The sequence below is a fragment of the Amphiprion ocellaris genome, chromosome 12 (assembly GCF_022539595.1).
Source record: "Amphiprion ocellaris isolate individual 3 ecotype Okinawa chromosome 12, ASM2253959v1, whole genome shotgun sequence".
NCBI lineage: Eukaryota > Metazoa > Chordata > Actinopteri > Pomacentridae > Amphiprion > Amphiprion ocellaris.
Window position 1 is genome coordinate 2,226,508 of NC_072777.1, and position 22,788 is coordinate 2,249,295.

The 22,788-nt window shown below is 38.4% G+C and overlaps 1 protein-coding gene across 1 annotated transcript; it reads left to right on the forward strand.

Annotated features, from left to right (window-relative positions):
- Positions 1-1,589, forward strand: LOC129350244 (glutamic acid-rich protein-like). Its single transcript, XM_055016170.1, has 2 exons — positions 1-73; positions 164-1,589. Exons 1-2 carry the CDS (start codon positions 1-3, stop codon positions 1,402-1,404), a joined length of 1,314 nt encoding a protein of 437 aa, XP_054872145.1. The 3' UTR covers positions 1,405-1,589.
- The last annotated feature ends 21,199 nt before the right edge of the window (positions 1,590-22,788 follow it).

The following is a 22,788-nucleotide window of genomic DNA, read 5'->3' on the forward strand; positions in this document are numbered from 1 at the left end:
ATGGCGCTGACCCCTCACCCCTCCCACCCCCGGCCTAATCACCTGCTGATTGGTCCACGCGGGGCCCCCTCCCGTCGGCACGGAAGGTTAATTTGAGCGGCGGATGGAGGCTCCGGGAGGGAATAGGAACGTGCACAGGGTGATATTGCATGGATATAGCCAGGCTGTCAATCACAGCCACTTAGAGGGGAGCAGCGAGGAAACAGTGACGAGGAGGAGGAGGAGGAGGATGAAGAGGAGGATGAGGATGAAGAGGAGGATGAGGATGAAGAGGAGGATGAGGATGAAGAGGAGGATGAAGATGAAGAGGAGGATGAAGATGAAGAGGAGGAGGAGGATGAAGAGGAGGAGGAGGATGAAGAGGAGGAGGAGGATGAAGAGGAGGAGGAGGATGAAGAGGAGGAGGAGGATGAAGAAGAGGAGAAGGAGGAGGATGAAGATGAAGAGGAGGAGGAGGAGGATGAAGAGGAGGATGAAGAGGAGGATGAGGATGAAGAGGAGGATGAAGAGGAGGATGAGGATGAAGAGGAGGATGAAGATGAAGAGGAGGAGGAGGAGGATGAAGAGGAGGAGAAGGAGGAGGATGAAGATGAAGAGGAGGATGAAGAGGAGGAGGAGGATGAAGAGGAGGAGGAGGATGAAGAGGAGGAGGAGGATGAAGAGGAGGAGGAGGATGAAGAGGAGGAGAAGGAGGAGGATGAAGATGAAGAGGAGGAGGAGGAGGATGAAGAGGAGGATGAAGAGGAGGATGAGGATGAAGAGGAGGAGGAGGAGGATGAAGAGGAGGATGAAGAGGAGGATGAGGATGAAGAGGAGGAGGAGGATGAAGAGGAGGAGGAGGATGAAGAGGAGGAGGAGGATGAAGAAGAGGAGAAGGAGGAGGATGAAGATGAAGAGGAGGAGGAGGAGTATGAAGAGGAGGATGAAGAGGAGGATGAGGATGAAGAGGAGGATGAAGAGGAGGATGAGGATGAAGAGGAGGATGAAGATGAAGAGGAGGAGGAGGAGGATGAAGAGGAGGAGAAGGAGGAGGATGAAGATGAAGAGGAGGATGAAGAGGAGGAGGAGGATGAAGAGGAGGAGAAGGAGGAGGATGAAGATGAAGAGGAGGAGGAGGAGGATGAAGAGGAGGATGAAGATGAGGATGAAGAGGAGGATGAAGAGGAGGATGAGGATGAAGAGGAGGAGGAGGATGAAGAGGAGGAGAAGGAGGATGAAGAGGAGGAGGAGGAGGATGAAGAGGAGGATGAAGACGAGGATGAAGAGGAGGATGAGGATGAAGAGGAGGATGAAGATGAAGAGGAGGAGGAGGAGGATGAAGAGGAGGAGAAGGAGGAGGATGAAGATGAAGAGGAGGATGAAGATGAAGAGGAGGATGAAGAGGAGGAAGGACAGTCATTTTAAAAACATCCTTCGTCCTGGGAAAAAGTTAAATCCATTTGTAAATACTAAAAAACAGGACATAAAAGGATGACAAGCTGTCAGATAAGATTCTGAAATAAAATAAACACAACATACACAAATAATAAGATACCTGGCCAGAATGTTAATGTTCAGAAAATCTTCAAATAAAGTTCTGTAAAGTTCAAGATTTCAGCGGGAAGTTTTCTTTTCAGTTCCCAGAATGTTCTTCTTAAAGGCTTAATAAAGTCCTCTAAAGGCTTCCCTACAAATGTTCTGGAAAACGTTCAAATGTTGGTTTGAGGACGTCCTTCCTGTTATCATTTGTTGTTAGAATGTTTTATAGAAGAACGTTCAATGATATGTTGCCTCAACAACATCCTCAGAACGTTGCAGGAAAAACATTATTTAATTTATCACGTTACAGAAACGTTTTATTAGAATTTTCCTGCATCTATTCCTCTGTCTTTTTACAGAAGTGACTAATAACAAATCCATTCTACATATTTAAATCAAATCATTTGTGTTTTCTTAAATATTTAGAAATGTTCACAAAAAAGTACAAATCCTGCTGTTAATTTGAAATTCATATTCATACAGCCACCACAACAGTTGAAATGCAGTGAAAATATTCTAAAAACTAAAGTAAACTCCCTTAAAAAAATAATCAAATTCATGTCACTTGAGGAAAAAATTATTTTAAAGAAATTATTTTGAAAGATCCACATACAGCACGTTTTTGTAGAATACTTTTATTTTTTAAATATGTAGACAGTTTATAGAATTATACATAAATATGAGTATATGAACTGACAGAACCTGAGCTCTTTCTGTCCTTTTATTCCTGTCTTTTTGTTTCTTATTTCTGACGTAAATATTTTTTACCTCTACAGCTCCTGCAGTGAGCAGGTTTGTCCAGGTGGTGGCAGTGTTGCATTCAGAGTGGACAGTTGTGCAGGAAATATTCTATTAATAGTCTGGTGTTCTTTATTTTGGTGCTTTCAGCTTATTTTTTCATCCATATTTGCACACATATATATTATATATTTAGATCTATATATCTATAAATGTGTGTTTTTGTGTTTTTAGCCTCATTTTAAACCTGGAAATTGGAACAAAACACGAACTTACAGCTGCAGATTTTGCTCTTTATCAGCAGTTTTCATGACAGACTCAAAATAAATCCAGTGAGTTAGAATTTCTTGTTATTATGAGGAAGTTTTCCTCCACAGAACAGCTCCACTGTTCGCATTTACTGTAGTTTTGTGTTGTTAAATAGCGTAAAATTCAACATAAACCAACAATAAATCAACTTTACAGTCAGTTACTGTAATTTTTATGATATTTTAGGTGATTACATGACATTTTATGGTATTTACTGCAAGTTTTAGTGTTTTTTGGAGCATCAGATCTGATTTTAATTAGTAACTTTTGAAAAACACTGTAGTTAGATTACAGTTTAGAGCCAAGACTTTTTCCACCATCAACAATTTGTTATTTTGAGGAAGTTTTCCTGCTTAGAGTAGCTCCACTGTTGGCCTTTACTGTATTATTTTACAGTTAAATACCATAAAAATAACAATGAATCCTCAATAAATTACCATTTTTAAGTGAATTATGATCATTTGCATGGCAGTTTAGGTAATTTTTTGACATTTTTTGTTATTAACTGTTCATTTTTGTGTTTTTTTTTTTTGGGACACAAGATGTGATTTTAATTAGTAAGGTTTGCAAAACGGTGCAAATAGATTCCAGTTTAAAGCCATGACTTCTTCCACCATCAGCAGTTTGATCTTTGGTACTGCAGACATTCTATCTAGTGAGTAAGAACTTTTATTATGAGGAAGTTTTCCTTTGCAGAACAGTTCCATTCTTAGCATTTATTGTATTTTTACGCAGACAAATACATAAAAATCATAATAAACCTACAATAGATCAATTTTGCGGTGACTTCCTGTAATTTGCTTCATATTTTATGTTATTTGCTGTAACTTTCTGCATTTTTGGAGCTTCACATGTGATTTTTGCTCGTAAATCTTGAAAATGCTGTAGTTTGCAATGTATTTTAGGTGACTTTATGACATTTTATGTTATTTACTATAAGTGTTTGTGTTTTTTGGAGCACCAGATCTGATTATTATTCGTAAGTTTTGAAAAAACTGTGCACTTTGCAGGAAGTTAGATCCCATATTAGTCCAAAAATAATAATAATAAAACTACTCCCACCATCAACAATTTATTAATATAACTGTTGGCCTTTATTGTATTTTTGTGCAGATAAATAGATTTTAAAAATTATAGTAAATCTACAATAAATCAATTTTGCAGTGACAATGTAATTTACATGATATTTTATGGTATTTACTTTAACTTTCTGCATTTTTGGGGACATCCAACTTAATTTTTGCTGAGAAATTTTGAAAAACAGTGGATATTGCAGGAAATTAAATTCTAGTTTAGTGCAAAGTTAAATACCATAAAAATCATAATAAACTACAATAAATCCTCTTTACAGTTACTTATTGCTGTTTGTAGGTGACTTTATGATATTTCACGTCATTTACTGTAACTTTTAATAGTTTTTACTTGCAAATTTTGAAAAATTGTTCACTTTTCAGAGCCAAAAATCTTAAAAACACGACTTCTTTCCATCAACAATTTGACATCACCTCCTCCTGCTCCTTCCTGCTCTGACTCCCTGAACATGTCAGATTCCTCCTTATCCTGTGTGTGTGTGTGTGTGTGTGTGTGTGTGTGTGTGTGTGTGTGTGTGTGTGTGTGTGTGTGTGTGTGTGTGTGTGTGTGTGTGTGTGTGTGTGTGTGTGTGTGCGCCCGTGCGCGCGCACGTGGTTTGTGGCAGGTTCTTCTCCCTGGCGGTCTCTGCTGGGCAGAATAATGTTGCCAGATTACCATATCATTACCATATCATTTCCATGTCATTAGCGCTCGGCTGCCTGCAACGCTGTTGGTGTGTGTGGGCGTGCACGTGTGTGGGCGTGCACGTGTCTGAACTTCGCATCAGATCTTCAACTGTTTCTCTCCCAGAGGTCTGCATGCTCCTCTGTTCCTCTGTCAGACTCCATCTCTTTATCTGCTGCATGTAAGAGCTTCATAATTCTCCATAATCTGCCGTTCATAATCCCTGTCTGTGTGTTTGTTTCTGTTAATCTCAACACCAATTACAGCTAAACCTGTTGGTGGAGGAGCTGCGGTGGTTTATTCTGCAGAAACTGATGCTCGTTGCTCAACTTACTTAACTGTTTTGTGAGCAGAAGCTGATTAAATGATCAGTTAGATGACAGAAAATCAAACAAAAATTGTTGATTTCTGAAGCAAAAAGTGTCACACAGACTCCTGCTAACTGTCCAATCTGCAAAATAAGTATGCAAAAAGCTCCTTTATCTAATATAAATGCAAAAAAGACTCGAACATCATCTAACTTGCAAAAATACATTTATTTGTAATGTTGTGGTGCAAAATCTTCATCAGATATTTGCCTGATCTGCTCGAAATGCTCTTATGCACCTGCAAAATATATGCAAAAAGCTCCTTTTTCTTAATATAAAGTTTGCCAAAAAGTTTCAAACAGAATCTTGCAAAAATGCCAATATACATGAAAAATCAGCTTTTTGTACATATATTTAATGAAACAAGCACATAGGATTAAATCTGACAAATATCTGATGATGGTTTTGCACCAAAATGTTGCAAATAAACGCATTTTTGCAACAGTCTGTTTCAAGAAAAAGGAGAAACGAATGTGCAAAAAGTTCCTTTTTCTTAGTATAAATGCCAAAACGTTTCAAACAGACTCTTGCAAAAATGCAAAACCTTCATCAGATATTTGCCTGATCTGCTCCTTTGCACCTGTTTCATAAAAAATATGTGCAAAAAGTGAATTTCTCTTGAGTAAAAATGGCAAAAATGAACCAGATCTGGCTCTAAAATATAATTATTTATTGGTTTTCCTCGTCTTTTATGATTGTAAGTTCGTCTATTTTTGCTTCCAAATTGTATAAAAATCTGATTATTTTCCACCTTTAAATCAAGCTAGGTTAATATTTATTGCTGTTAGTTGCATGCATATACTTATCTTATTGCTTTTGTGTATTAAAATCCATAATTTACTTTGAAAACATGGTTGTTAAATCTTGTCTGTGTCTATATTTTGGATATAGATGCACATAACTGTGCAACAGAATTTGATTTAAATTATGGATATTTGCTGGTTTTTCTATTCATTTATGATTGTGAATTCAATGTTTATGCATTTTGAACTGGAGCTCAGAGGAAGTTTGACCATTTTTTAGATGAAAATCTTATCAGATTCCACCTTAAAGTCATGTTAGTTTGATTTTAGTGACTGTTAGCTGCAAGCAAATATAAATTTACTTGGTCATGCATTAAAAAACTTATGATTTGCCCAATTAAAATCTCACAAATGAAACAAAAGTTGGTTAAATTCTGAAGGAATTTAACCAACTTTTGCATCCAGACAACATAAAAATCAGATTTAATTCCCAATTTAAATCATGTTAGTTTTATTTTAACGACCATTAACTGCATACAAATGCATATCTACTTGGTGTGCATGTAAAAAAATCTGTAATTTGCTTTGTTATCTCGATCCAGAACACGTTTTCTTAACTACAAATGGAAGAATATTAAATAAAATGTGACTAGTGGAGCTCTAAGCACAGAACTACCAACATGCTTTGGTTTGTTTATGCATTTTTAGCTGTTGGATGGAGGGAATTTGACAATCATAATGAATGGTTATGCATTTTGAACTGTTGCATGGAAGGAATTTGAACATTTTTTGGATAAAAATCTGATCATATTCCACCTTAAAGTCATGTTAGTTTAGTTTTCATGACTTTTAGCTGCATAAAATACACATTTGCTTTTTTGTGTGTTTAAAAAAATCCATGATTGTCTTAGTTTTCCTGCATCAAATGTGTAAACGGTCTGTTGTTTAACAATCTGCGCTCTGTGGTGTCTGAGCACGAAGCCGTGAACATGTTCTGGATAAAAGACAACTTTCCATCTTTACTGCTGCCGTAATGACGAACAGAACGTCCTCCATCGTGAAACGGACCGTCGGCCATTCTGGCTCCCGCCGTCCACCCTCAAAGTCGGCCATTTTGGGGCCGGCGGGCGCCATCAAGAGCCCATTTAGTGCGGGAGGCTTGTCGGGGGTCGTGGCCTTGTTTACACGGGGAGCCGGAGCTGATGGTTTTAAAACGGCGTCCAGATGGTGACGGAGGTTTGATGGCAGCCCGGGGGCTCCGGGGCTCCGCCCACTCCGGCTGTCCGGATGCTTCTCTGGATCTGCTGCTTCATCGCTAACATGCTGGTCTTTATGTCGCCTCTGCTGCTGTTTAACCTCAGAGCTGAAATAAGAGGAAATGCAGTGTTAGGTGAATGTAGAGAGGCGTCACAGCTGCAGAAAAACATCAGAAAAATACAGAAATTCTCAGCAATCGCTCAGTTTATAAAGAAATATTTATTGTAGAATGATTGTGGTGATTTTGTTTGGTGCATCTGCATCAGAAATATAAAAACAGTTTCACAAGATAAATTTGTGGCGGAAACTCAAAAACTGGACTTAGTTTACAGAATTCTTGGAGGAAACTACAAAAATAAAGGGCCAGCATGTGGATAAATGATAAAATTATGAGACAAAAGGTGACAGAAAACTTGATTTGCATCAGAATTCTGAAATAGAGGGTCAAAAATGAATGTAGAGAGGTGTCAGAGCTGCAGGAAAATAAAGAAAAATGTCAAGAATTCTCAGCAAATCGCTCTGTTTATAGGGAATTATTCATCCTAGAATGATTGCGGTGGTTTTATTTGGTGCATTTGCCCCAGAAATATAAAAAACTAATCAGAAAAAGCTGTTTCACAAGATAAAATTATGGTAGAAACTTGAAATTTGAACTTAATTTTCATAGTTCTTTGAGGAACCACAAAAATAAAGGGTCAAAATATGGATATATGGTAAAATTATGAGTCAAAACGTCACAAATTCTTCGCAAGCGTCACAAACAAAGGTGAGAATTCTGAAATCGAGGGTCAGAAATATGAATAAATGTCTGTCAAGGAAGATGGAGAGAAGAAAAAGAGGATGTGCAGAGTTGGATGAATGGAGAAATGCATCAGAATTGCAGAAAAAATAGAAAACAATGCAAGGATTTCCACCACATTACGGCAATAACCCCATGTGGAATGAAAAAATCACTCTAGAATGATTGAAGTGATTTAGCGTGGTGCATCTGCATCAGAAATAATAATAAAAAAGCAGTTTTATGAAATAAATTTATTAGAGAAACTCAAAAATTGGATTTAGTTTACAGAGCTCTTTGAGGAAACTACAAAAATAATGGTTCAACGTGTGGATAAATGGTAAAATTGTGAGACGAAAAGTCACAATTATGAGATAAAAGGCAAAAAGATAGAAAATGTAACTTTTGATTTTCATCAGAATTCTGAAATAAAAACAGCAAATATAACAAAAAGTTGTAATTCTGAACTAGAGGGTTGAATATGTGGATAAATGTTAATAAAGGAAGAGCAGATTCTCTCTCTTCTGAACAGGACTGCAAGAAAAAATGCAGGAATTTCCACCAGATTACGGCTACAAACTCCAGAAAAGTAGTTTTCTTTCAGATCTGGTCAACAGCTGCGAGTTTCTGCAGACAGAAAATCTGATTTTAGCTCTTATTCTGAAATATTTACAAACAACTTTTATTTCTGTAACTGAATCTTCCTCTTCCTGTTTCCTGTTGCTGCTCAGGTGGAGTCTGGAGTCAACAAACCGGAAATGAAGTAAGAAAAATAGAAAAATCTGAACCCCAAGCGGTTTAATTTTAACTCCTGTCTGTGTTTTTGTGTTGTTTTGTGCTTTGTTTTCCTCATTTTGTGTGTCTTTGTGGTAGCTTTGTCTCCACATCCTGTAGATGTTCTTCTATCTCCATGTTTCCAGACTTTTCCTCTCTACTCTGTTCATCATCTGTAGACAGATGTTTCACCATGCTGGATGGATCTCCAACAACTTGCTCCTTGAGATTATTAACATTTGACAACTTTGGCATTTAATTTTGGTCATTGTACATTAATTTGTGGCTGTTTTGTGTCACATTTAGCTCTATTTTTTGTCTTGTTTTAGTCATTTTACATCTTTCTGTGCCACGTTTTGGTCGTTTTATGTCGTGTTTTTGCCGTTTTGCATGAGGTTTTTGTCATTTTGTGTTGTGATATTTTACTATCTCCATGTTTCCAGTCTCTCCACTGAAAATAATGGGTCATAAAAGTAAATACATTTTAAAATTTCTAGATTTAAAAAGTCAGAATAATGAAATCATAAATAAAAATGGTAAAAGATAATCTCTAGTTACAATTTTATGAAAAAGTAGGTCAAAATTGTTCAATAAAAGTCAAAAATCAGAATAAAAAATAGCCTCTGACTTGCGTTGGAATACTGACAGTAAATCTTAGAAGAAATTAGAAGATGAAGGGGTAAAAATGTGAATTAGGAAGTAAAAATTCTAAGACAAAAACTCAAAAATCCTGATGTAAAATGAAAAATATTACTTTAAATAACATAAAAAGTCAATATTAGAAGAAATCAGCTGCAACTGTGAGACAAAAAGTTCAACTTTGGAAGCGTTTTATTATTTTATTCATTGTGTTTGTTCACTAGTAAGCTGAGAATGTGAGATAAAATGTTAGAATTATGCGACATAACGTCAGTTTTATGCTAGAAAGTCCAAACTTAGATTCCCAGATGTGCAGAGGAGACGAGAATCTTTTTATTTTAATTATTTATTTAGAATAAAGTGATTTTTTTTTTGGTGAATCCAGATGTGTTCTTGCTGCATCTCAGGGATCCGATTGGCTGTTGATGCTGATGTTGATGCTGATGTTGATGCTGATGCTGATGCTGATGTTGATGCTGATGTTGATGCTGATGTTGATGCTGATGTTGATGCTGATGTTGATGCTGATGTTGATGCTGATGTTGATGCTGATGTTGATGCTGATGCTGATGCTGATGTTGATGCTGATGTTGATGCTGATGTTGATGCTGATGTTGATGCTGATGTTGATGCTGATGTTGATGCTGATGTTGATGTTGATGCTCAGACGGTTTCATGTTTGTGTATCTGCATTGTTTCCTCTCTGTTTTCTTCAGTTTTTCCCCCGTTGTGCAGCCAGTAAGTGATTCTACAGGCGGCTGGCGAAGCTCCAGTCGAGCTGGGAGGAAAGAAAAGGAAGCAAACAGAGGGGGAGGCAGCGGCTGTGTAATTAGCAGCAGCTTTTCTCTGCCCTCTGCTTCTGCTTAATTAAAAACCCGAACAGGAAACGAGGACGGAAAGACGAGTTCTGCAGAGTGACGCTGGAGCTGGACTGAAGCCGAGCAGCAGGGCAGGAAGGAGGCTTTTATTTTGAAGGGGATGATGGCGGTGGAAGGCATTTTCAGTCGTCTTCGTCCATCGTTTTCAGTCGCTGTTTTGTATGATTTTCTGTGGTTTTTGGTCGTTTTTAATCAGTTTTCAGTCCTTTTTGGTCACTGATTTGGGTCGTTTTCAGTCACTGTTTATTATGCTTTTCTGTCGTTTCCAGTTGTCGTTTTGTGTTGTTTTTTTGTTGCTGTTATCAATCATTTTAAGTCAGTTTTTGGTCGTTTTCAGTCAGTTTTCAGTCCTTTTTGGTCGCTGATTTGGGTAATTTTCAGTCAGTTTTTGGGTCATTTTCAGTCACTGTTTATTGTGCTTTTCTGTCGCTTCCAGTTGTCGTTTTGTGTTTTTTTTTTTTGTTGCTGTTATCAGTCATTTTCAGTCAGTTTTCAATCCTTTTTAGTCACTGTTTTTGAGTCATTTTCACTCAGTTTTTGGGTCATTTTCAGTCGCTGTTTTGTGTTGTTTTTTTGTTGCTTTTGTCAATTGTTTTCAGTCAGTTTTCCATCCTTTTCGGTCGCTGTTTTCAGTCATGTAAAGTCACCATTTTCTGTTGTGTTGTTGCTGTTATCAATTGTTTTCAGTCATTTTTTGTTAATTTTCAGTCAGTTTTCAGGCCTTTTTGGTCACTGTTTATGGTCATTTTCAGTCAATGTTTTCTGTTGTTTTGAGTCGTATTTTCTGATTGTTTTCAGTCTGTTTTTTTATGATTTTCAGTCACTGTATTCTGTGGTTCCCGGTCGATGTTTTCTGTCATTCTCTGTTTCCATTTTCAATAATTTTAAACGCTGTTTTCAGACTTTTTTCAGTCCTTTCCAGTCGCTGTTTTCTGTTGTTTTTTGTCGCTGTTATCAATCATTTTCAGTCATGTTTTGGTCATTTTCAATCACTGTTTCTAGTCCTTTTTGGTCCCCGTTTTCGGATATTTTCAATCGCTATTTGCTGTTCTTTTGATTTGTGTTTTTCAAATAATTTCAGTTATTGTTTTGGTTCATTTTCAGTCGCTGTTTTCTGTTGTTTTGAGTCGTCTTTTTTTTGATCATTTTCAGTCGTGGCTTTAAATCGTTTCCAGTCTGTTTTTTTCTGTCACTGTATTCTGTTGTTTCCAGTTGCGGTTTTTGTTGTGTTTTTGTTGTTGTTTCAGCCCGATAGCTGACATTTTCCTCTCATTTTGCAGACTGACGTGTTGTGGTGGCAGCGATGGTGATGGAGATGATGGAGATGATGAAGGTGGAAGGCGTCTTCTTCTTCGTCCTCGTCCTGCAGCGATGATGACTCAGCGATATGAGGTGCTGATGAAGACTTCTTTCTGTCTTCTCTAACCCCAGGCTCTGGATCCATACTGCTGACTTTGCTCTTTCTGCTCCTTCCTCCGTCTCTTCGCTCCACCTTCACCTCGGCCTCGTTGCTTCACATCGTCTCCGTTTCCGTCCTCTTCCTCCTCGTTCTGTCTCTCTGGGTTGTTTGCTTTCGCACCGTTTTCTCTCTTTCACACCGTTTTCTCTCTTTCACACCATTTTCTCTCTTTCACACCGTTTCCACCTTAATGAAATGAAACACCGCGGCGTTAGAAGCTGCTGTAGCATCGGACGCCGACGAGGAAATTGATTTTCTGATTTTTTTTATTAAATTAGCGGGTTTGCTTTGGACCACATGAGGCCTTAGAAAGTCGATTTTAGTCGACACGGTTGAAGCAACATCAGCATTCATGGAACCTGATGAATCCTGTATTAAAAACTGACTGTTTATAAAGACGTTTAAACGCTCAACGATGTTTTTTGGCCCAACATTGGACACTTTATTGGTGTCAAACTAATCCGTATCACGATAAATTATTTACAGATGTTCTTCAACAGGAATTCAACACAGAATCCATCCTTTTACAGGTGAAACTTTCTCTTTTATGAGAGAAGATCAGCTTTTAGATAAGCCTGTAAAGCAGCAAAGGGACAGTGCAAACATTTAAGAGATAACAGAACAAAAACGAAACTAAAAGATACAGAAATACTACTTCTAGAAACAGCAGCGTTGCACAGATTCGTCCATAAGTAGACAAAGAGTGATATGGCACGTATTCTGTGTTTTTGCTACAAAACAGTTCAGCAGAACAGGTTTTCAAAACATCAGTCGATAAATAAGCTGCTAAATCTGGTAAGAAGTGTTGAATGGCAGTCAGCTGCATCTGTAGCAACAATAACGTAAAAATGGCCAATAACGTGCGAATTTTGGCCATTTTAAATGTAGTAAAGCTGATAACATTATTACGTTTTTGGTTGCTACGCCCCTTATTTCTATAAAGTAGCCGTCCTTCCATCCTGTTTACTTTTTTTCAGTTGCTGTTTGCAATTGTTGGCTTTAAATCATTTTCAGTTGTTGTTTTCAAATGATTTTCTGTCACTTTATTCTGATGTTGGCAGTCGGCTTTTAATCGTTTTCAGCTGCTGTTTTCTGTTGTTTTAGTCGTCTCCAGGGTTTTTTCAGTCATTTTCAGCTGCTGTTTTCCATCATTTGTGGTTGCAGAGTTCAATCGTTTATGATTCTGACACTGTTTTCTGTCTGTTTTGTTTATAATCACTGTTTTCAGTCATCCTCGGTCTGTTTCTAATCGGTTTCAGACACAGAAACAGATGTTTTCTGTCGTTTCTGTCATTTTCAGTCACTGTTTGCAGAATGTGAGTGACTCTAAGGTGAACTATGTGTTGTATTGTAACAGCCTCCACTGCCTCATGGCCACGTCCTTAATTATGGATCATTTTAAGATTTAATATTGTTTAAACTTGCGGTTTACGGGAAAAAATAAAAAAATAGGTTCAAGCAAATTAAAGATGCTCGAGCAGAAAGAAGCTGAAGATTTCATTTGTGATTCTGGTGTCAAGTGGATGAAAATCTGCTCACTTCTACCTCTGGATGTGGGCTTTTAAGTCTCTGTATAAATGCTGAATGGGATTTATGTTTTGCTGCTATAGCGCCTGTTGAATCCCAGTTTTGTAAGATGCTAAAATATGGAGCGTTTCTCCTGACCTGAGGGCGGCTGCAGAGCCTCAATGACAACGATAATTCACTAATTTCACATTAAACGCTCGTTGGATTCCTCGGTAATATGAAGCATCGATTAGTGTCGACAAAAAGCCGTGTGTGCTGAGAGTTTGTGATTCATCGCAGCGTGGTGGACACATGTGGAGCTGCTGGATTATTACTGTAACAACGCTGCATTCCTGCAATACAGTCCACACTCCCTCTGCCTTTTTTATTATTTCCTCATGAAACCTCGGCTGCAAACTGACTTCTGCTTTTTTTTTCCTGCTGCAGAACGAGAAGCGGAAATGAGAAAGATGAAGTGACATTCGGTCAGGCAGGTAGGAGAATAAAGACAGGAGGAAATAGAAATGGAAGGAAGCGAGAGAAAAGGGGGGATGGAGGTGGAAGGAAATAAAAAATAAAAGATGAGGAGGAGGAGGAAGAGTGAAGAGCAGCTGCCAAAGCCAGTCGGTTGGAGGAGAGCGAGGAGTCGGGAGATAAGGGAGCTAGCAGGCAGCCGGGAGAAAGACACTGATACCCTCCTCTCTCCCCCCTTCTTACCCCCAGAAGCCTCCTCACCCCGCCTCACCTGCCTCCCATCCTCCCTCCACTCCCAGCATCCTTTGTGCAGCGTCTCGGCGGAGCAGCGTTAGAGTGGCAGGCCGTCACAGATCAGCTAGCAGCTAAAGCACAGGGATGTGTGTGTGTGTGTGTGTGTGTGTGTGTGTGTGTGTGTGTGTGTGTGTGTGTGTGTGTGTGAGTGTGTGTGAGTGTGTGAGTGTGTGTGTGTGAGAGAGTGTGTGAGAGCCCAGAGCGAACAGATCAGGGGAGAGTCTAAGTGGGTTTATCAGCGCTGCCGCCGAGAGCCAACACACACACATATATATGTACACAAACACACACACGTCATAAAGTTCAACACACAAGCGTCAAACAGAAAGTAAAGAAACAAAGCGCGTGCGCACACACACACACACACACACACACACACACACACACACACACACAAAGGGGTATTAGAGGCAAGCAAAGCAAACCTGTGAGTGTGAAAGCGCCTTACTGCCTGCCTGCTAGCAGGAGATGTGACTGGATTCTTAAGCAGCCGACTCCAGAGCCTCGGCTGCTAAATGCACTCACACACTCCTCGCTTTATATTCAAGGTTCAGGCCAAGGCTGGAGCCTCGAGTCTCCACGCCTGTTGAGGTAACGATTAGGTGTGTCCATGTGTCATTTCCCAGGGTTTCTATCTTTACTCCCATCGACTTGTTTTTGGTTGTTTGTAAGGCGCTGACGTTTTTATTAGGGAGTGTAGTTTATTTAGAGGTAGTATAAAGAAACAGAACATGCAAGGACATCCTGACTGAGATATCAGAGTGGCTCAAAATGATATTTTTAGGTTCACAGTGGCTCGTGGTGACGATACTACAGAGTTCTATCACTTAACTATAGAAAGCAGCAACTAAAGAGACAGAAAATGACTAAAAATTATTGAAAAAGGCAATAAAACACAAGATTACTGCAAAAAGTTTGAAAATTTCCACAAAAAGATTCAAAATTGTCAAAAAGACACACAGTCACCATTAAAACTATGTGAAATTTAACACAAAATGCACAAAACCACCACAAAAAGATGCAAACACACCATTAAAAGCCACAAAAAAACAACACAAAATTATCACAAAAAGGTGCAAAATTGCCACAAAGACACAAAATCACCAAAACTATGTGAAATTTAGCACAGAAACACACAAAATCACCACAAAAAAATTGCTAAATTACCACAGAAAGTTTGAAAATTTCCCCAAAAAGGTGCAAAATTACCACAAAGACACACAATCAACACCAAAACAATGTGAAATTGACCACACAACCACTACAAAAAGACACAAGCCCATCATTAAAAGGCGTAAAATCAGCACGAACAGACAGAAATCATCTGATAATTAGTATTTTCTCTACAGCAACACATTGGTTAAGTTTTTCTGTCTGTTTTCTATGAATTATTATTTTTATTTAAATAGGAGCCAGTGTTTGCTTTCCGTCATGTATGTTGCTTCTGCTCAGCTAATGTGTTCATTAACATGCGTGTGTGGGTCTTGGCTGAGCGTTGTGTTGTGTTGTGTGATGCCTCTTTGTGTCACTGCAGAAACAAGCGTCCTAATTATGTCTTTAAGTGTGTAATTAGAAGCAAGTTAAATTGGTGGTTTGCACACACAAGCGCACTCCTGACTGGAAAACACAAATCACGCCTGACACCAGGTCTAACTGGGCTCTGCAACGCACAAAAAAACATCAACGCAACACGCACACACAGAAATAAGCAGCATTTGTTTGAATCTGAACTTCTTTTTCACCATATCTGCATGAAATATGATAGTATAGACCCAAAATTACCACAAAAGTTTGAACATTTCAACAAAAAAAGTGCAAACCACCATAAGAAAAGATGGAAAAATGTCAAAATTTGTCAAAATCGCCACAAAGACACACAATTACTACAAAACAATGTAAAATTACAACAAAACATGCAAAACTCAATACAAAAAGATGCGAAGACACCATGAAAAAGCGCAAAATCACCACAAAGACACAAAAACTACCACAGAAAGTTTGACAGTTTCCACAAATCATCACCAAAAGATATAAATGCACCATTAAAAGGTGCAAAATAACAAACCCCCCCAAAATGACCACAAAAAGGAGCAAAATTACCATAAAGACACATAATCACCACCAAAACAATGTGAAATTTAACACAAAAACACAAAAAATCACCACAAAAAGACAAACACACCATTAAAAGGTGCAAAATCACCACAAAAGCAAAAAATAGTGCAAAAAGTTAGAAAATTTCCACAAAAAATTGCAAAACTACCACAAAGACACACAATCAGCAGCAAAACAATGTGAAATTACCACAAAATGTGCAAAATCACCACAAAAAGACATAAACACACCATTAAGAGTTACAAAATCACCACAAAGACACACAGTCACCACCAAAACAATGTGAAATTTAACACAAAAACACACAAAATCACCTCAAAAAGATGCAAACACACCATGAAAAGGTGCAAAATCACCAGAAAGACACACACTTCTGGCACATTTTGTCATTTTGTGGTGTTTAAAAACATGCAAGATTGTTGAGGTTCATGTGAGGAGCATGCAATGAAACACGGAATGGTGCACCAAAAGAGCCGGAAAATCCAAGAAATTCTGAAATAATTTCATTAAAACTTACAGAAATATTCACAGTGTGCAGGATAATGTAAGAGCATGAAATTCCGTACGAATAACACATTTGTGATGTTTTTCATGTGTTATTTCTGTGCTTTTTTGCACTTTTTGCATGTCATTTTTCCACCTTTCTGCTTTTCATTTTACAGTGTTTAAATAATATATAGGTTAAGGTTAGGGGACGTGCAATAAAACATAAAATGCAAGAAATGCCACCAGAAGACACATTTTTATGACACCATGCTGTGCAGGAATTTGCCAGATTACACCGTATGGAATGTACACAACTTAAAATGTAGAAATTATAATAATAATTCTATTTTTACCCTCCTGCTGTCTTTATTTACAGGCACCAAAAAAATATTGTTTCCTTGTCTGAAAAAAATCCAAAAATTCAGCAAAAAAATTTCAGGAAGGAATTACCAATAATTCCTTAAAAGTTTTCCTTAAAAGTTTTATTTTTAAAAAAAAAATCCACCAAATTTGGCAAGAAAATTCTTGTGTATATTTTCAAAAAATTAGCAAAAATCTTCCTAAAAAATCCCAAAAATATCTAAAGTGATTCCATATATATCAGTAAAACTTCTAATATTTTCTTTAAGAACATTCACATAAAAATCAACCAAAATCCAGCGAGCACTGTGAAAATATATATTTTTTCCACATTTTTCAAACTTTAAAACGGATAAATTTTGACCCGCAGGACGACACACTGCAAAAACTCTAAATCCTAAACTCCAAGTCTGTTTGTCTTATTTTTAGTCAAAATGTCTCATCCCACTTGATTTAAGATAAATTCACTTAATAAGAGACATTTCAGCAGATGGAGGGACTTGTTTTAAGACAATGCATCTTAAATATCTTGTTAAGTCAAACAATCTGGAAATTATCTTGTTATGAGCTGAATTTTACATGAAAACTCAAAATAAGGTTAATACATCTCAAATTAGGAGGTTACATAAAAGCAAACATTTATTTTTGAGTGAAAAACTTTTTTTTTTTAGCATGTCTGGCTTATTTTAAGACACCTAAGCTTGACAATCCTGGTAAAATATAGCTTCAAATAAGTTTTCCCAGCTAATTTCAAGATCTCAATATTCTAAATATCGTATCTTAGGTCAAGAAATCTTATCAAGACATTTTTCACTTGTTCTATTGGCAGATTTTTTCTCTTATTTCAAGATAAAAGTTCCTTGAAATAAGCTTTTTTTTTCTTGTTTTGAGAGGCATTTTTTCCAGTGTGCATGAGGGTTAAAATGTGGAAATGATGGTAATAATCCTGTATATTAATATAAAGAACTGAGTCATGATTGGAGTAGATATCATGAAACTGCGTATAAAACACCACACTTCTGGCACGTTTTTGCACTTTCTGCATGATATTTTACAGCATTTCTGTCCACCAACATGCTCCTCTTTAGATCAGGCTGTGCAGGAATTTGCATGATTCTGTAGTTTGTACCTTAAAGTAAAGAACTGAATCTGTGGTTGAGGAACATTAGGATCTTGAGGATCATGAGGATTGTGAGGATCATTAGGATCGTGAGAATCGTGAGAATCGTGAGGATCATGGGGATCGTGATGATCATTAGGATCATGAGAATCGTGAGGATCATGAGGATCATGGGGAGCGTGAGGATCATTAGGATCGTGAGGATCATGAGGATCATGGGGATCGTGAGGATCATTAGGATCATGAGAATCGTGAGGATCATGAGGATCATGGGGAGCGTGAGGATCATTAGGATCGTGAGGATTGTGAGGATCATGGTGATCGTGAGGATCGTGAGGATTGTGAGGATCATTAGGATCGTGAGGATCATAAGGATCGTGAGAATCGTGAGGATCGTGGGGATCGTGAGGATCATGAGGATCATGGGGAGCGTGAGGATCATTAGGATCGTGAGGATCGTGAGGATCGTGAGGATCGTAAGGATCGTGAGAATCGTGAGGATCGTGAGGATCGTGAGAATCGTGAGGATCATTAGGATCATGAGGATCATGAGGATCATGGGGAGCGTGAGGATCATTAGGATCGTGAGGATCATGAGGATCATGGGGAGCGTGAGGATCATTAGGATCGTGAGGCTCATGAGGACGTTGAGTCGTTCACCAGTCAGAAAATGAACTCTGATCCAGAACCTCCTGCTCCAGCTCCAGAACTGGTCCTGCTTCACTGGTTCCTGTGTCCAGACTGGGACTGGGAGGCGGGTGGTTTGTTTAGAGGAAGTGACACGTTGAGGCGAGGAGGAAATGATCGTCTGACAGCAGCAGTTCTCTTCCTCCTCCTCTTCATCGCCTCCATCCATCCCTCATCTGTCACAGCCGGAGTGCAGCCAATCCATCAGGGTGCACGTGTCCTGAGCGTGCACGTGTCCTGATCGTGCACGTGTCCTGAGCGTGCACGGCGACTTGTTTTATGTTGGTTTGCAGCTTCTCTTTATTTTCTGCACCTTTCAGCTCCAATAAACAGCTGAGCTGCTGCTGACAGACAGATGATGGAGACTCAGTGAAGATCACAGCATGTGGTTGTATCTTTATGTGGTGATTTAGCACCTGGTTGTGGTGATTTTGTGTTAAATTTCACATTGTTTTGCTGGTGATTGTGTGTCTTTATGTGGTGATTTAGCACCTGGTTGTGGTGATTTTGTGTTAAATTTCACATTGTTTTGCTGGTGATTGTGTGTCTTTATGTGGTGATTTAGCACCTGGTTGTGGTGATTTTGTGTTAAATTTCACATAGATTTGGTGGCGACTGTGTGTCTTTGTGGTGATTTTGCACCTTTTAATGGTGTTGATGCATCTTTTTTATTGTGGTTTTGTCTATTTTTTGGTAATTTTGCACAGTTTTGGTTGTGACTGTGTGTCTTTGTGTCAATTTCGCACCTTTTTACGTAATTTTCAAATTTTTTGTGGTAATTTTTGTGTCTTTGTGGCATTTTTGTACCTTTTCATGATGTGTTTGCATCTTTTTGTAGTGATTTTGTGGTAATTTCACATAGTTTTGGTAGTGATTGTGTGTCTTTGTGGTGATTTTACACCTTTTTTTTGGAAATTTTCTGATTTTTTGTGGTCATTTTTGTGTCTGGTGATTTTGTGTCTTTTAATGGTGTTTTTGCATCGTTTTATGGTGTTTTTTGTGCATTTTGTGGTCACTTCACATTGATTGTGTGTCTTTGTCATGATTTTGCAAATTTTTGTGGTAATTTTTATGTGTTTGTGGTGATTTTGATGCATCTTTTTGTCGTGGTTTTGCATATTTTTTTGGTAATTTTGCACAGTTTTGGTGGTGACTGTGTGTCGCTGTGGCAATTTCACACCTTTCTGTGGTAAATGTCAATTTTTTTGTAGTAATTTTTGTTTTTGTGGTGTTTCTGCACCTTTTCATGGTGTGTTTGCATCTTTTTGTAGTGATTTTGTGGTAATTTCACATAGTTTTAGTGGTGTTTGTGTGTCTTTGTGGTAATTTTGCACCTTTTAATGGTGAGCTTGCATCTTTTTAACGTGGTTTTGCTCATTTTGTGGTAATTTTGCAAAGTTTTGGTGGTGATTGTGTGTTTTTGTGGTGATTTTTCATCTTTTTGCGGTGATTTTGTTTGTTTCTGTGTTAAATTTCTCATTGTTTTGATGGTGATTGTGTGTCTCTGTGATGATTTTGTGGTAATTTTAGTGTCTTTGTGGTGATTTTGTGCATTTTGTATTAATTTTAGTGTCTTTGTGGTGACTTTGCACCTTTTAATGGTGTTTTTGTGGTGTTTTTGTCCATTTTGTGATAATTCTACACAGTTTTGCTGGCTTTCTGTTTGCATGGCAGCTTCTCTTTTTATTTTCTGCACCTCTCACCTTTAATAAACAGCCGTCCTGCTGCTGACAGATTGTTGCAGAGCACCATTGGAGGCGGCTGATGACAGATCAGATGATGTTTCCGAGGCCTGCGTGGGGCTCCAGCAGCTAATCGAAGTGTTGCTGCAGCAGCTGAAAGTCTCCCGCTGGAAGCCGTGTTGTTTTATTTACATAATACGTCTCCTTTGGGCCGTGATGTGGTCCCTGGAAAGCCTCTCTGGATTTATGAGGCCGTTTTCACGCTTGTTACGGCAGGAAATATGAGTGTGGATCAGCGTGGTGGCGGCTTCTCATGCAGGTCGCTTTGTTTTCTGGAGACGCTGAGTTGTTGCTGCGAGCTGGAAACCAAAGTCAGCCTCATAAAACACTCCAGAGCTGCAGCTGTGCAGGAAGAGTGTGTGTCTGTGTGTAGATGTTTATATATACGTCAACTGGTGATTTTATGACAGTGGGAGTTTGGTCTTTTGGTAATTATTTTGTGTCTTTTAATGACGTGTTTGCATCTTTTTGTGGTGATGTTGTGGTATTTTCACATAGTTTTAGTGGTGATTTTGTGTCTTTGTGGTGATTTTGCACCTTTTGATGGTGTGTTTGCATCTTTTTGTGTTGATTATGTGGCAGTTTCACATAGTTTTGCTGGTGAATGTGTGTCTTTGTGGAGATTTTGCATCCTTTAGTGGTGTGTTTGCATGTCTTTGTGGGGATTTTGTGTGTTTCTGAGTTAAATTTCACATTGTTTTGGTGGTGATTGTGTGTCTGTTGCAATTTTGCACCTTTTAATGGTGATTTTTTGTTTTTTTAATAGTGTTTTTGCATGTTTTACAGTAATTTCATCCCATTTTTTTGGTGGTGATCGTGTGTCTTTGTGGTGATTTTCACACCTTTTCATGGTGTGTTTGCATCTTTTTCTGGGGATTTTGTGCCTTTTAATGGTGTTCCTGTGGTAGATTTCACATTGTTTTGGTTGTGACTGTGTGTCTTGGAGGCAATTTTGCACCTTTTAAAGGTGATTTTGCACCTTTTTGTGGAAATTTTCAATTTTTTGTGGTAGTTTTTGTGTCTTTGTGGTGATTTTCTGCCTTTTCATGTTTGAGTTTGCATCTTTTTCTGGCAGTTTTGCACATTTTGTGGTAATTTAACATTGTTTTGATGGTGATTGTGTCTCTGCGGTGATTTTGCACTTTTTTGTGGTGATTTTGTGGCTTTTAATGATGTTGTAGCATCTTTGTGTATGAAGTTTTACATGTTTTTGTAATGATTTGACTTCTTTTTTGGGTTATTTTACATCTTTTGCTGACATGAGAGCCAAGCAGCTGTGTGTCTCTCTATGTGTAGCTATCTCTATATATATCTCTATATGTTTGTGTGTGTGTAGCTATCTGTGTGTGTGTGTGTGTCGCTGTCTCTATGTGTGTGTGTGTGTGTGTGTGTGTGTGTGTGTGTGTGTGGCAGGTTAGCCGTAGAGTCGGTGTTCAGAGTAGTAAAGCCACCAGGGCCTCGCTGGGATCAAGCTCAGCCCAGCAGGGAGCTCTCAGCTCGGCATCAGTATGCAGCTCCACAGCCTCCCTGCTTTCATCAGTGTGAGAGCATGGGAGTGTGTTTGTGTGTCTGTGTGTTAGTGTGTGTGCACCTGATCATACGTGTGTAATTATTTCACGCTTTCAGAGGTTTCTGTGTGTTAAAGAGCAGAGTGATGGTGTTTAAACGCTCAGCAGAGATCAGTCGACGATACCCAGTGATGTAAAATATTTCCTACTGTCGTCTGGAAACGATCCAAACAGATTCAGCTTTAAGGTATAATCAGATTTTATTGCTTCCAGACGGGAAACTGACATACAGCAGCTCACAGAGAGTCTGAGAGGAAGGAAAAAAATGGAATAATATCAAATTAAATCAAGAAATTGACAAAAAAAAAAAATCAACTAGACAGCGATGGAGTAAGTATTTACATCCTTTACTGAAGTAAAAGTACTAATACCATACTGTAAAAGTACTACAAGTCCTGCATTATTAAATTATTAAAAGTATTCAGTGCTGTACCTAGTGCTGGGCGATATGACGATACATATCATGAGAACGATAGAAAAGTGTCTATCGTGCCATTTCTATCGTTTCTAACCTAATTTTATCAATTATTACATCAAATATATCATTAAATAGCCTGCGACGATTGTTAGTGTTTTCTTGTCACTATGCATACTCTAAGTTTATATACGTGAAAATAAAGAAGAATAAAAAAGAGATTTTTCGCAAAGAAACTCCGTCTTATGGTTTTTGCGACATGACGCTGCTTTACGTTCTTTGATTGTCGCGCGGGTTTGCTTTACGTTACTTAACTCATGAGTGCTGAACGATGGACGCGCAACAGGTAGGGCTGGTCAGAATAGCAGTTCCTGGGCTCCGGATATTCGGGCCCTTTTAATGACGAACATTCGGTCCCCTCCTTAACGTCCGGGGGGCGGGGGAATTTTACGGACGGACGGAGGAACGGCCCGAATATTCGGTTCGGTCCGTGAGGTCAGAGGCGGTGAGCTAACGGAGGAAAGAGACGAATTTTCGGCTCGGTTCGTAACGCCCGACGGGGGGTGGAGGTAGGAGGGGGCGGATATTCGGATCTCAAAATAAATATCCACATACCACCATGGGACTGAATATTCGGGTCCAGCCCTGGCAACAGGTTGAAGTTTCATGGAGAAAAGTAAGCAATGAAATTTTTGTCAAACTTTTCAAAGAATAACTGAAAACATACTTTGTTGTGGTATATCGTCATATATATCGTTATGGTGATATAAAATAATCCATATCGTGATATATGATTTTTTTCCAT